Source organism: Centroberyx affinis, unplaced genomic scaffold (assembly GCF_046629955.1).
Source record: "Centroberyx affinis isolate AG114_WGS23_722 - 3 ecotype Tasmania unplaced genomic scaffold, CSIRO-AGI_Caff_v1 ptg001088l_1, whole genome shotgun sequence".
Lineage (NCBI taxonomy): Eukaryota > Metazoa > Chordata > Actinopteri > Beryciformes > Berycidae > Centroberyx > Centroberyx affinis.
In genome coordinates this window covers 705,539-720,898 of record NW_027279633.1, presented here as the reverse complement: position 1 = coordinate 720,898, position 15,360 = coordinate 705,539, and the positions used below count along the sequence as shown (strand labels likewise).

The 15,360-nt window shown below is 42.9% G+C and overlaps 1 protein-coding gene across 2 annotated transcripts; it reads left to right on the top strand.

The window, feature by feature from the left end:
- The first annotated feature begins 942 nt into the window (after nucleotides 1–942).
- Nucleotides 943–12,803, top strand: sec31b (SEC31 homolog B, COPII coat complex component). Of its 2 annotated transcripts, XM_071523414.1 has the most exons (27): nucleotides 943–1,039; nucleotides 1,830–1,938; nucleotides 2,076–2,199; nucleotides 2,903–3,098; nucleotides 3,219–3,314; nucleotides 4,067–4,207; nucleotides 4,535–4,677; nucleotides 4,779–4,878; nucleotides 4,990–5,151; nucleotides 5,386–5,538; nucleotides 5,658–5,888; nucleotides 6,003–6,077; nucleotides 6,193–6,285; nucleotides 6,402–6,519; nucleotides 6,682–6,860; nucleotides 6,992–7,118; nucleotides 7,314–7,459; nucleotides 7,604–7,777; nucleotides 7,878–8,030; nucleotides 8,150–8,342; nucleotides 8,432–8,833; nucleotides 9,054–9,092; nucleotides 9,727–9,785; nucleotides 10,365–10,490; nucleotides 10,597–10,716; nucleotides 10,851–10,922; nucleotides 11,173–12,803. In XM_071523414.1, exons 2-27 carry the CDS (start codon nucleotides 1,860–1,862, stop codon nucleotides 11,350–11,352), a joined length of 3,681 nt encoding a protein of 1,226 aa, XP_071379515.1. In that variant the 5' UTR covers nucleotides 943–1,039; nucleotides 1,830–1,859; the 3' UTR covers nucleotides 11,353–12,803. The 2 variants fall into 2 exon arrangements, with proteins under 2 accessions (XP_071379515.1, XP_071379516.1); XM_071523415.1 differs by lacking the exon at nucleotides 9,054–9,092.
- Nucleotides 12,804–15,360: the final 2,557 nt, after the last annotated feature.

The following is a 15,360-nucleotide window of genomic DNA, read 5'->3' as shown; positions in this document are numbered from 1 at the left end:
GACATTTGGACAACATATTGAATCAGCCGTATAACTGACAACTCTATAAAATTGCATTTCATGCAAATCTTGTGTTTTTCAAAGAGTAATGCATATTTGTGAATACTGTTGTGATTCCAGAGAGAGTTTTATAACTTTCCACGAAGGAATTGCTGTGAAGTGTTACTCAACGTTAACAGGCAACCAAGCAGCCATAGTATATTGTAGGTGGTTACTTACGAACAGTGACTATGACTTATTTTTGGTATTTGTATCCAACGAAGTCTGGAACTATGCTGACAATATTTGCTCTTTTGTGGTTGTGTCCCCTCATCATTATTTGGAATCACTCCCAGTTAATCTGCATGAATATTTAATTATTCAGTCACACTGTGAGCAAGAATAGGTTAAGATAAAGGGAAGGGGTCTACGAAAGAGTTGAAATGCTTGTATTTTAGTGCTGTGGGAGCTCAAGACAAAATGCTTTTACTGTTTCCTTCATTCAATGACATGCACATTTTCATTAAATCGTTTTTCTCTGTTCCAGGCACCGAAACAATATCCCTACAACAACCTGTACTTGGAGAGAGGAGGAGATCCTGAGAAAGAGCCTGAGGAAGTCAAACATTATGAAATTTAATGTCTAATAACTGACTCTACTTCTGTGTATATATACTTCTGTCATGAATAAAGACTTATGTTAACAGTTATGTCCCTTTCTGTTGTATTTTTTTTTTATTGTGGATGATAACACACTTGGATTTTTGATTATTTTTTAAACATTTTTGTCAGGTATACTAATGAATGATACATGGAAGATATGGGATTTCTTAGAACCTTTCATTAGCACACGAGTGAAAGATGAGAATATGTTTTCATGGCAACAGTGTACGGGTCACATTAGGCCATTAATGCGCACCTATTGCCCATGTCGGCCACCGTAGAGACCTGACAACACAGCAAAGCACTTTGGTCGGAGTCCGCGGCTTAGCTGCTAGCTTGGCAGTAGCTCTACAGTTTGTTGTTGGTTAGGACAGTACGACTGTGATAAACAACTGACGTGAGTACATTATTATAGTCAAAGCCATGTGAATCGTTTTGATTGGCGTTTAGTGCGTCTGATAAATAGTGTAACGTATCTGTTATCTGTGGAACAAGGCCAACAAGAGATGTAGTTAGCTCGCTAGCTAACATTAGTTATCGGCTCTGACTATTTACTGGAATTGTGTGACCACTCAATGGTTGAGAGTGACAAGATGTGAATGTTAGCCTGTATGACTTGTCCTGTGTTGGCATGAACAGAGAATCAGTGTTCCCTTCAAACTATTTTAGATAGCTATAAAGAAGCTGTTCATCCAGGTGTTATGTGTGTAATAGCGTAGCTAACGTTAAGTCGGTGTAATGTGTTGCGAACGGAACCGTGATCAGCTCATCTCACAAGGCTAACGTTAGCAGTTGCGAAATTATACAGTTAAAAATACATTTCAAGCCGCTTAGCTTTAACGTTATGTAGTTTGTGTCTCCCCTCATAATTTCACAATAAAGGTGATGCTGGCATAATGTAAACATTTCCTAATATTGTGGCAATTGTGGTTAACAGTTGGTTAGCGTTAGCTAGCAATTTCAGGGAATAGTTGGAGTCAATGTGTCAATATGGGTGGTACCCTGATTCATGTTGATGTAGAAGACAGGCATACATTTATGCAAATCACATTCCCTCACATTTCGTCTCACTTACTTTAGAGCTATTTAATTCATTGTTTTGCTACATTCACATTGCTAGACTCAGAACGACTATGTGATGGAATAAATTGTCCATGATATAGTGGAGTCTGTGTTCCTCTTTCCAGGACTCTGACAGTATACACCAGTAGAGGAAGATGAGGCTGAAGGAGATCCAGAGGACAGCCCACCAGGCGTGGAGCCCTGCCATGCACCATCCTATCTACCTGGCCTTAGGTAGCTGTCATATTCCAGTCTGTGTACCCTGCTTCAAAACACATGATGTTTTACACAGCACTTGTTCCTAGATGTGTATTTTTTAGTTACAGGCTGCAGATTGCTGATTTTAACTTGTAATTTTGGTCAATAATCAGGCACGTCGGCACAACAGCTTGATGCCTCTTTTAACACCACTGCAGCCCTTGAGATATTCGAGGTGGATTTTTCTGATCCCTCTCTGGACATGAAGCTCAAGGGGTCACTGCCCACCACAAACAGGTGAGCTATTAGAGACTATACCATAACAGGAATTTATTGGCAATATTGTAATGGGTCAAATTAGGCCACTAGTTCGCTATCAATGCCCATGTCGGCCAACCGCAGAGAAGTAACAACATGGCAAAGTACTTTGATACAGGATAGTACTAACTCAGCATGCTGTTATTTTCCACGAGATGCTTTAATTCAGCAGTCATAATGTAGAAAACATCCTCTAAAAATGGTTGGAAACTTGTCAGCTACAAAGATTTACCAGCATTTGGCTAGTGACCAGTGTTAATTTCACATCCTGATACTAATGAGTGGCAAATTCAGGTCAGTCAGTCAGCGTCAGACACTTCACAGTGTACTATCAAACTTTGTTAAACTTTTGCACTGGAGAAAATAATTTCCATAAGTCATGTCTGTTCTTTATTGAGCAGTACCTAATTAAAACAAGAAGTAAATGATCCTTGGCTAGAAGGGATACGTGTGACTCTAACCTTACCTTTACCTTTAATTTTTATCTTATTACCTCTTCTCTTTATTATCTTATGTACTTATTTTTCCCTGGTACTGTTCTGCCAGTTGCTGTGGCACCCATATTTCCCTAAGGGGATTAATAAAGTGATATCTTATCTTAAACAACTGCTCTAACTGGGGCCATGGGTATGTCATTTGTAACAAATACTTGTACTCACAGTATCACCTTTATGTTCCATAGGTTGCACAGTATCGTATGGGTGAATTTTGGAATGGGAGCAGACGGTTCAGGAGGGAGACTGGTTGGTGGTAGTGAAAATGGCACATTAACAGTATATAGCCCGGAAGCCATAATGACCTCTGGAGCAGAGGCAGTAGTGGGACAGTCTGACAAACACACAGGCCCCGTCCGAGCGCTCGATTTCAACCCTTTTCAGGTAATGTCTGCAATCCTGTATGTGATGAGAGATAATTTATAAAGAAGGACATCCCATTGATTTCTGCTAGTGGTTCTGTACCGCAAACAAGTCATCTTTCTCAATTGATTTATCTTCCAGAGCAATCTCCTTGCATCAGGAGCAAATGATTCAGAGATATACATCTGGGATTTGAACAACTTTAGCAATCCAATGACACCAGGGGCAAAGGCACAGGCAAGTGCATATTTACATGTTTACATGTGTAAATCAAACTTTTATGGTAAAATATGATTGGACAATCATAAGTTTTATGAAGTTCATGGTGGTAGGGGATGGGTTGATTTCTTCTGATTTTGATTCTGACCCACATTTGTGCTTGAAGTCAAAACAGAAAATAGAAACCACAATCCCCAACAGGAGTACAGTATATTGAACAGTTGTCTCCCTGTTTCCTTACCTTTTGTAGCAATGCGAGGTAAGAAAGAAAGCCACAAGAAAGTTTTGTTTGTGGTTTCCATTTGGTGTGTGTGTAACCGTTTTGGGATAATGGGAATGATAATGCCTTGTCACAGGGACATTTTCTTTTACAAAATGGTCATGTCCCAAACAAGTCATTCATTTAAGAATTTGAAAAAATGCTATAAGCATAAGCAACTTTTATGAATATATGATTTAACACGGTGGCCTCTTTGATATAGTGGAAATGATTGGTGTGTGTATAGCACTACTGCCATGGTTTTGTAATGATCGAAATACTTATCTAGCAAGCTACAAAACTTACTTAGATTTGGCATGTGTATTTCTGATCCTGATCCCATATCGGTGTCAGCAGTTGGCTCTTTATGGCAATTTAAATGTTCAGCACTAACACTGCTAGCATGGCACACAAACTGTGGTTGCATCATTTGAATATCAGGCATCTGCCCATCTCACACTCACACAGGCAGCCTTGTTTTGTCAGTAACAGTCTTCTTCTCCCCTTTCAGCCTGCTGAAGATATCAGTGTCGTGTCTTGGAACAGGCAGGTTCAGCACATCCTGGCCTCTGCCAACCCCAGTGGGAAAGCTGTTGTCTGGGACCTGAGAAAGAATGAGCCCATCATCAAGATCAGTGACCACAGCAACAGGGTTGGTGGCTTTAACTTTGTCCCTGCTGAACACTAAAAAGGCTACCAAAAATTAAAAATGGAAGACTAAGACAAAAAACAGCCGTAGTATTAGTGAGTGAGCAAGTTCTACATTAAAACTCTAAATCTACTCACGCAGTCATTAATTTGACCAGTAATTATTCTTGGGAGGTAATTTTTTTTAGCTTACCTGGCCTTGGCAGGTGAGCCAAGAAGTTAATTTCAGACACACTAACGTTTTAAAATGACTATTGTTCCTCACCCAATATGACGCCCTGTAGAAAATCCCTCTCATCATTGTGCATCTTAACTGTTGTGTGTGTTCTAGATGCACTGTTCAGGAATGCTCTGGCACCCTGATGTGGCCACCCAGTTGGTGTTGGCCTCTGAAGATGACCGCCTTCCAGTCATCCAGATGTGGGACCTGCGTTTCGCCACATCGCCCCTCAAAGTCCTCGAGAACCACACAAGGTAAGGCTTTAGCAGTTCGCCATATATATCATGCTAATCAATGTGTTTAGGTCATTTAGCGGGACCGGCCTTCTGTTCATTTAATCCTATTTTCTTATTAGGGGAATTCTGTCCATATCCTGGAGCCAAGCGGACTCGGAGCTCCTACTGAGTAGCGCTAAAGACAACCGTATCCTCTGCTGGAATCCAAACACAGGAGAAGTATGTCCCATTAGGAGCTGTTTCTTTTTTACCCCTCAGTTACCTTACATCATTACTGTGATATTATAACAATGCCATGGATCCTCACATATCTCATGTCTCTCGTTCTAGGTCATTTATGAGTTGCCAACAACCAACCAGTGGTGTTTTGATGTCCAGTGGTGCCCCAGGAATCCAGCCCTGCTGTCAGCAGCCTCATTTGACGGCAGGATCAGTGTCTACTCTGTGATGGGAGGGAGCTTGGAGGCTCAGCAGCAAAGCACCGCTGATAAGGTAGTGGCTCTCCTATCTTTTGTGGCTTTGCCTCCTTTTAATCCCTAAAGCCATGTGCTAAGAAATGTGGCTGTTTGTCAGTGAGATCATGCTGGTGTGAATGGATTAACACAGACACAGATTAACATGGATTAATCAACATGTTGTCATGGACACATGTATGATTTACTGGTATGTTAGAGATAATCATCTGAGTTGTGCTTGTTTTATTAAACCTTTGTGTTTATTCAACAGATATCCTCCTCATTTGACACAATGGATCCCTTTGGGACAGGGCAGGTGCTCCCTCCCCTACAAGTTCCCCAACCTGCAGCACAGGCCACCATAGTTCCCCCTCTGAAGAAGCCACCTAAGTGGGTGCGCAGGCCAGTGGGGGCTTCCTTTGCTGTGAGTGCAACTTAATATAAAACTGTTAATGGCCATGGTAATGAAGCAGCATTACTATAAATTTTCGAACATTTTTTTTTTTTAAATTATTTATGAGGTGCTGGTTTCTTGTGTTTCAGTTTGGCGGGAAGTTGATAACCTTTGAGAACCCCAAGCCAGCTCCAGTGCAGAGCCCCCAGCCCGTCCCCAGACAGGTGTTTGTGAGCCAGGTGACCACAGAGACCGAGTTCCTCCAGCGCTCCAGGGAGCTGCAGGCGGCGCTGCAGTCAGGCTCCTTCACCAACTACTGCCAGGCCAAGATCCAAAACGCCGCCTCAGACGCTGAGCAGGACATATGGAAGTTCCTTCTGGTGGGCCTTACATACTCTACATATTGAGACATATCATTGGCTTTAAATCTTTAAATCTCAATTAGTGTGGAACTGTTACTTTTCTTAGCTAATTCACTGCTTCAATTTTTTCAGGTAAATTTTGAGGATGAAGCCCGCGTTAAATTCCTCAGACTTTTGGGTTTCAGCAAAGATGAATTGGAGAAAAAGGTATTCTGTCTCTGGTTTGCATGTAGCAGTGTCGGTAATTAATATCTAACATTTGTAGGCAGGTGTTTCTAAATGAAATCCTATCTTTTAGTTATAACACATTGTGTTAATTCAGATTTCAAAATGCCTGGGGAAGAATTTGCAGCCCAATGGACATGGAGTAGATGCCAAAGATTTGGCAGAAAAGATGCAGCTGCTCTCCACTGAGGTCAGCAATCCTGCACGCTGCCAGTTTCTTCTCTAATCCATGTGGTCATTATTTTGTATTTGTTAAATCTTGCTGCTCTTGTTGCCTGTAAAATATTCCTTTTTCTATTTCTTCAGAGGTCTGATGAAGCGAGTGCTGCAGCTGAAATCAAGACTTCAGGTTCTGCTTCACCGTCAGACTTCTTCAGCCAGATTCCAAAGGAAAATTCCAACTTCCAGATCCCTGTTTCATCTGGTAAAATTCCCCATTTATGACACAATTGATTATACTATTACACGTTAGTCCATTGTTTGGATATCTTTGGATATCTCTCTTTGTTTTTTTCCATAATTGCGAATATAACTGCGGCTTGTGGTGCTTGGTCGACGGCTCATGCCCTTTTTTGTTCTTTTGAAGATACTGACGGTTTGATAAGCCAGGCGCTGCTGGTGGGTAACTTTGAGGGAGCGGTGGACCTGTGTCTGAATGACGGCCGCTACGCTGAAGCCATCCTGCTGTCTATCAGTGGAGGAGAGGAGCTGCTCAAGAAGACTCAGCAGAGATACCTGGACAAGCAGAAGAACAGCATTTCAATGGTAAGAGAACCGATGTCTCATAAAATCTGTTGTTACAGTAAAATTTAATTCATTCAGTTGGTACAATCAGATGGGAATAGGTGTTTTAGAGGTATATTAAGTCAATTTAATTTTCCCCCCTCCCACACCAGCTTATATCATCAGTGGTCACCCAGAACTGGAGAGACATAGTGCAAAGCTGTGAGCTGGACAACTGGAAGGAGGCTCTCGCTGCTCTGCTGACCTACGCTCACCCTGAAGAGTTTGCTCGTCTGTGCGGTAAGTTGCTCAGGAGTGTAGCAGCACATTAATCATGCTATGACTTGTTTTGCCTCCAGGTGAGTTATACCTTTTCAGTAGTACTTGTTTTACTCGCCTTCTAACATGTCTACATCTGTACCCAACCCCTCTGTTCCCTCTGTAATCCTCCCCTTGTCTTCGTCGCCCTTCATTCTCTCCTTCTCCTACTTGTAGACACCTTGGGGGCCCGTTTGGAGGGCGAGGGGACAGAGAAGCGCTGCCTGCAGGCCTGTCTCTGTTATATCTGCTCTGGGAACATTGAGAAGCTAGTGGAGTGCTGGGCCCTGCAGAGGGACTGCTCCTCCCCTCTTGTTCTCGAGGTATGCCGTTTTGTAAGGTTTGATCTGGGCTACGCCATTGCCCGTTTTGACCTGTCAAAGTCATTATAAATCAAGCACTTCTTTATCTACAGTTGTAAAGTTAGTTTTCAAAACTCTGACTGTGTGTGTGTGTGTGTTTGACAGGATCTGGTGGAGAAAGTGATGATTTTGCGCAAGTCAATCGAACGCCTTCGCAATAGCGAGGTGGCAGTCCAGAGCCCGATCCTGGCAGAGAAGCTAACTCGCTACGCTGGCATACTGGCTGCAGAAGGAAGCCTGGCCACTGCCATGACCTACCTGCCTGAGAACTCAGACCAAGTAAGAGGCATAGCAGCCAGCCTCATTCCAAAATACTTAAAAGTCGTGGTCCCGCTTTCTTTGACTGAATCAATTTGTGTGTTTGCATGTCTCTCTCCAGTCTGGGATCACGATGCTGAGAGACAGGCTATTCCACGCTCAGGGAGAGGCCTCCGTTGGACAGCAACCTCCCGCTCCCTTCAACAGAGTCAGCGTGCCCACAACCAAGTCCACTCCTGCTGCTCAGACACCTGCACAAAAAGCACAAATTATGGTATTAATTCCTCAGTGATTGAACGCAAAGTTTCCCCTCCTATGTTATTATGGGTGTTAGGAAATTTCTTGCAAGACTTGCAATTAGTGACGATGAGGCTGTGTTTGTTTCCACCACAGGGTCAGTACCAGCCTGGCCCTCCTGCCCAGATGGCTCCAGCTGGGCAACCTCCTATGCCATCGGTTTTCACCCCACATGCTGCTCCTACCAACGCCGGGCCTGGCCTGCCACCCTCCTCTCATGTACTGCCACCCAGTGCGCCCCGTCCCACCATACGGCCTTCCTACCCCCAACATCCTGCTACTGGTTCAGGTTTGACAATCATCCATTTGCGTACTGCTTTGACTAAGGTCAGGTTGATTTGAATTGAGGTAATAGCACTTACTTGTGTCCTTCCCCAGGCTTCCCTCCTCATCAGCCATTCCAGCCCCAGCCTATGCCTATGGGTGGACCCTCAGCCTTCCCTCCTCCAGGTCCTACTATGCCAGCTGCTAACTTATCAGGACCTTCACTGCCGTCTTCGTCATCTACCCCCGGGGGCCTGTCCGCCATGCCCAGCCCCGGGGTGCCGCCGACGGGCTTCATGCCCTCCACCTCTTTACCTTCAGGCCCCATGCCTGCCAGCTCGCAGCCCGGAGCACCGGTCCCCATGTACCCTGGGGGCTCTCACAACCAAGTACCTGCACCCCCCATGGCAGCTGGCCCGTATACCCCTCTCGGGTCCGGATATCCCCAGGGAGGCCCCGGAGCTCCTGCTGTAAAGCCCTTCGCTGGCTCCGCCGTCCCTCCTCCTCCTCCTACAGGTAGATCACATTTTAATCACTTTTTAGTCCAAAGCAAATCATCATCACAATCGTGTTCATTCCATTTGCTATTTCAGTCATGCTCATCAAAGAATTGTCAGTAAGATATTCCTGTTGACACTGTCATTTCCAGATACTTAAAGACAGATCTACACATGGAATATGTTGCTAATGGTTATTATTCACTCCTATTCAGCTGTCCCCCTCATTTGACTTTCAGGATACTTTCCTTGGCTGAATTTCCAGTGTGACGATCAAGGTGACAGGGTTAGGGTTGGATATGGCATAAGAGTGCACTGAAAACATGTATGGTAGTGTTTGCTTGTGCAGCCACATGCTTGAGGGAAATGTAGTGACTTAAGAGCTGATATGTTTGTATGTTGGCTATAACCACATGGTGAAAAAATTACAAAGTCCAGGCTTGAATCAAGATGGGTTTTATTTTGGATCATATAGTCTGGCTCCTAATGAAGATAATAATTTTTTTTTATCACGCATTATTAACAGTGCAAATGAATAATCAATTTTACCGTCTTTGCATATATTAAATTGATTGTATTTGACATCTAAATGGGTCTATTATGAAGTACGAATTATGATTCAACAGTGGTATACCGTTAACCTACAACTGCTGTTGAATAATTATTAGGATGCTGCCTGAACATTGCCATATTTTCTATTTAGTTTCTGTGTTCATTTAACTGCTGGAATCTATGGCAAATACATCCGTTTTTCACCTTTTTATGTGCTTTTGCCATGTAGACTAACCTTGGCTCAAAGAGATTGTCTCATGAAGGCTGATCTTTGGCTGCTTGAGTTTGACTAGAGGAGTGGCTGTTGGCAAAGGCCCAATAGCTGAGTTTGTTTCTAATTCTGCCTTTGTTCTGACTCAGGATCTCAAGATGGCTGGAATGACCCACCAGCAGTACGAGGTGGACCCAGGAAGAAGAAGGTAGTCCTGCATCTATTACTTTTACAAATCCCTCCGTACCTCACTCTGTCTGCTGAGATGGACAGGGAGACTTTCCAAGGTTCTCCTGACACTGAGAAAAGGGCTAAGTTTAAAGCACCTGGCAACATAATGTGACATAAGCACGTAGTTATATGTACATTGCTGTCACTAACCTTTGCATGAACTTCACATTAATGCGTTTAATTGCTAAATACATGACGTGGTTTGTATCCACTAAGATACATGGTATAAGAGCCTGCTGTGCAGTTGTGCCAGGTATAAGTTAATAATTCAACCCCTTTCAACAGCTCAGTTCAGTAACCCAACCTATCATGCATCCTTAATAATATATTCATTCTAAATTATTCTTAGTAGTATTATATAGCATATATAATATACTGAAGTATTAAATTTAGCCTAGCATGATTGGATAATTGTAATTTGTGCATTTGATTTTTCTGAAATGACAATAGGCAGGGAGGTAAGACAAGGTCAGTATCTCCTGAACACAGCTGTCTCAGGAGGTTCAGTGCCCTCGATGTTTTGTAACCCTCCTCCTGTGCTGCTGTGTGTACGCAGGTCCCTGATAACTACACTCCACCGGCCCCCATCACTGCACCTGTGATGGGATTCCCAGTCGAGGCCCCTCAGCCCCATGACCACGCCCAGGTCCCCCCTGGGGCCCCGCAGGAGCCCAGCGTGCAGGTCGGTGTCAGACAGGGGCTGTTGCTGAATGCTCAACACTCAACTGAACAATATTTTGTTTTGTCAGCACACTGTTGTTGAAGTATTTCTGTACTTTTTTCTTCAGCTCCTTCAGCAGCTGCCAGCAGAGAGGGTGGAGCAGAGGGAAATCCCTGGTGAACACATGGTCCTCAAATCCACCTTTGACAGCCTGGTGCAGCGCTGCCAGCTAGCAGCAGGAGACCCTGTAAGTGTCAAAGCCTGCTAATCATGTGGCATCATCCAGCTTGCACAGTGTTGACAATAAAGCCTGTACTGATTGAAGGAAAAAGTTGGTGTTTTGTTGGATATGAAATAAAGACAGAAATATTTCCTTTGCAGCAAACAAAAAGGAAACTTGATGATGCAGCCAAACGCCTGGGATACCTGTATGACAAGCTGAGAGACCAGTCGGTAAGGAATTGTTATTTTGGAACAATTCTCATTGGCTCAGTTTAACAGAGATGAAGTTGCCTAGTACAGCAACTTCCTCTCTGATACTTGGTCATAATAAAGCAATCAGTGTACAGTGTATTGAGCAGCAAGTGACCCAGATAGCATCCCACCTGTAACAAAACTGTATGATAGAAACCTGCCTTGTTCTGGAAGAGGGAGCCGGTGCCTCGCGGTAACGTTTCGTGTCATCTCTCTGCCCGACTTGTAGCTTTCTCACAACATCCTGGGCGGGCTCCATGAGATCAGCCGCTGTGTGGCGAGCCAGAACTACCAGCGGGGCCTGGAGGTCCACACCCAGGTGGTCGGCAGCAGCAACTTCAGCGAGATCTCCGCCTTCATGCCCATCCTCAAAGTGGTCATGACCATCGCCAACAAGCTGGGCGTCTGACCCCGGTGCAAACCCACACCAGACTTCAGTGTTATGGATCATATTGTTATATATGTATTTATTTCTTTTTGAGCTAATGACATGTGCTTTGATAATAAGAATAATTACCGATAATATTGCAGATTGTGGTATTCACTATGTATGCACTCCTTGCTAAGGACTCGGCCGACTTGGCCGACGAGGTGGAATTTCCCAGAGGAGGATCGTCATTGTTGCTGTGGTAATTTACGATACGATGAATGTTTTCTGAAAGTAGTGATTCTGTGTAATTTTGAGAGTGGGAAATGTTGATGTAAAATACAAAGCTGTGATGCTGCGATGTTTGAATCAAGGCTGTGGTTGTGCAAGTGGGTGCACTTACTTAGTCGACAGCACACCGTATACACAGTTACATATGATTTTCCTCTCACTTTGGCTGTAGTCGATCCCGTTGAACAGTTTTAGATTTCATAAATGTAGTACTTCTACTGCAGAAGCAAATATCTTCAACATCTGGGACCGAACACTACTACATCCAAGGTAAGGTTGAAAATCATGTGAGAATAAAAATTTGAGGTGCACTTTATATCATCCATCTGTCGGTGTACTTTGTATGGGAGAAAAACAAAGTGCGCTTCTCTGTCCTCGTGCTCTCTTTACTGAGAATGAGCCATGTCAACATGCAACAGTTTCAGGAGACTGAGATCAAGAAAGAACATTTTGAACATACTGTATGTAACATAGTACTGACTCTGTCTCTCCGCTTAACAGTTGGTGTCCAATTAAATGTGCCATCGGGGTTTTTGGGCCAAAGCACTGCAACAGAATGTAATTCAGTGGTCTTTGTTGAGTTGCTGGATTTTTTTTTTTTTGGTTTATTATTTTGTGTTTAGTTAACCCTATTAGCACAGTGCTGTTGCCTGGTGGCTTGTGTGACTGAGCACCTCCTCTGTTACCCTCTGACCTTTAGTGTGCATGCTTCCAATGTTAACTCAAACTGCTGTTATTCTGACTGCTGAATTCACAGGCAGCTCATGAACAAAAAAAATCACTAATTTCTGTTGCACTGCAAAAGATTTTACACCCCCTCACCCATATTAAATCAGCCACTCCCATTGTTAACATATGATTTTAGTGATTTCTCTACCCAGGCTACATCCTATCCTTTTTTAAACTCCAAATGACTTGTCAATCCTTTTTGATCACACTTGTTTTAGATTAGAACATGCAATGAAACTTAAAACAAATGCATTGAGAAATGGAAAATGAGTTGTGTGGAAAATAGATGTGGTATGCTGAGGTTTGTGAGTAGTTTGTGGCTGGACATGAGCTGGAGAGTCTGTATAATATCACATGGCAGCAGAAGGCATTGAAGTGCCTCAGTGCTCATTTTGGTTGCACAGATATTTATACAATCCATGTTGCTTACTTTATTCATTTTCTGTACCTTTTTCAAATAAAAAATCGCTTCAAAAGTCTTCAGAATTAATTCAATTCTCAAATCATGATATAAATTCATTCCATATCAGATGTTTGAATTAGGCTACCAAGAGCAAATTTTGAATACATGGCAGCAAGCAGTAGACTCTATATGTATTTCACGTTAAGTCGTATAAAGCCGACCAATACTGTCTTGGTACTTATCTTGCTGTATCTGTCATAGTGTTTTATATTCTAGATAGTTTCCATGTATGCACAGTAGGTGGCGCAATTATTCCGTAAATCTCCACAGTTAAAAAGCTTATACTCGACGAATGAATGTTGCCTTTAAGTGCTGCTCGTAAGTTCTTTCTTCTGAGGTCGGAAGTTGGAAAAAAACGACTTGTGCATTCGTGTGCTGTTGGTTGGAAATAATTACAAAATGGATCCTGTAACAAAGATAAACTGTGAAATAGAAACATACAACAATATACATTATATAGACCGCTAAACAACATACGTCACTTTTTCCATCAGTTGTTGACAGGGTTTCCATGCTCTCCGCCCACACTCGATAACTCAGTGCTGCGTTCAATTCATATGGAAATAACCTGAGCGATTTGACGACTCGAAGCGCCGATTTAAAAGTGTTGTAGACTCATTTGAAGCTGTCAAACGCCGTGACTGAGAAATTGGACTCCATCATCAGATCAAACCCAGAGCTCCCAGGTAGCAGAGAGTATGGCAGCCAACAGATAGCAAAATAAATGTATTCCATTATGTGTTGTTTGACATCCAGTCCAAATAGGTTGCTATTTTGTATATTTATCTTTTCACTTTTTGTTTAACTTTAAGTTGTAATGCAGTTTTGGGGCATATATATAGCCTCCATTTGGTGTTGAAGAGAAGGCAGCTGCAAACAGCCAACTATTTAGTCTGTCAGTGTTTCTCAACCTTCACCAGCTCAAATAATCCGTCCTGCAGGTTTTAGCGCCAACTTTACTCTTGCACACCTGATTCAATTGCGGGCCACACTCATGCCACCTTAAATGAATCAGGTGTGTGTGTAGAGGTGGAGCTAAATCCTGCGGGGTAGAGGACTGGGAGAAACACTGGTCTAGAGTTTCTTCAAATTGCTACATAAGATGTAACGAAGACCTACATAATTACTCTAACAAGTAGGCTTAGCTCTTTACCACTCGATTTCACAGCCACCAATTTAGCTACTTTTGTTGCAGGGTCCATTTTGCTATTATGTTTGACCAAAAGCACCTAATACTATCCCACAAGCCGTATGTACGAATTTTCAGCATTTTTTTTTTTTTTTTTACTACTTTGTTGGGTCGCAATAACGGTATTTCCGACATTATCTGAAGGCGGCATTTGTGTGAAATGACAATTAGCAAGTTATAACAGGTCGTCGGCTCGATTCACCTTGGATTGGTCCAGGAGGATCAGAAGTCAGGCAGCTGCTGCTGATTGGCCGGCTTCAGTCACACGCTGTGAGCAGCATGGCGTGAAGTTTTTTGGGTTTGAACTGCAGTAACCCGGCTCGGCCGTGTCTGGGGTGATGGTGATATGATGTAACTTTACCGCACATCATACGAGAGAGGAGTGCCCGAGTCATGCTGCCGCGCGCTCACCAAATACAGTTGACGTCTTGGCATTTAATAAGGCTGCTCTGCCTGGCGCAGTTAGATGAGCCGGATGAGACATTTAGTTTCTGCAGTGTTCATTCCTCTGAAAAATTGCAAATAGTAACTCGTGGCTTCCCAAAACTGTAGCTGTAGCCATACATAAAAAGCTACTACTTTTGCGTGTGTGTGTGTGTGTGTGAGAGAGAGAGAGAGAGAGAGAGAGAGAGAGAGAGAGAGAGAGAGAATCAATCATCAAAAAGTCCCCAAACCTCTTAAAATTCCCCATAGCAGCAGAGAAATGCCAAATAATTAGACCAAATCCAGGCCCTACAACCTAACATCCCCTGTGGTGCTGACAGGAGACTGAATGAAGTGATCAAACACACTGGTCAGAAATTCAACACTCCTGCTGGAACTATTTAACACACTTTTGAGTGTGTGTTAGGTTTCCCTGACATCTGGAACCAAGGACTAATAACTCCAATGTTACAAAATGGTGAAAAATTAACAAAGGACCTATTAATGTTAAGTTATTAGGCTACAACTATCAGCATTTTGGAAATTAGACTAACAAGCCTTTTATCTAATGAAAAACTGATGCTCATTGTGTTGGAAATCAACATTGAACATTTCCTGACTGAGATGACATCATTGCACTGGATCTTTAACTTCAAGGGAACAAAACAAATTGAGGAAAAGCCAAATCGCACTTTGACCAAAATATTGCACATCAGATCATATTTCCACCCTCTGTACCCTTATGGAAAAAGCTGTTTGGCATGAAGGTCTCCTCCTCAAAATAATGTTGAGGTGTGGTGTGAAATTGTGATATAATCAGAACAGTCTACCGGGAGTCAAACTTGGCCAAAAGAAGAACAGACCCACTAATAATTAATTAACAGACTAAAACACTAGAGTGACTCTGGTGTCACAAAATCAAATGTGTCCTGTTTGCAGATGACCTGCAGCAGCA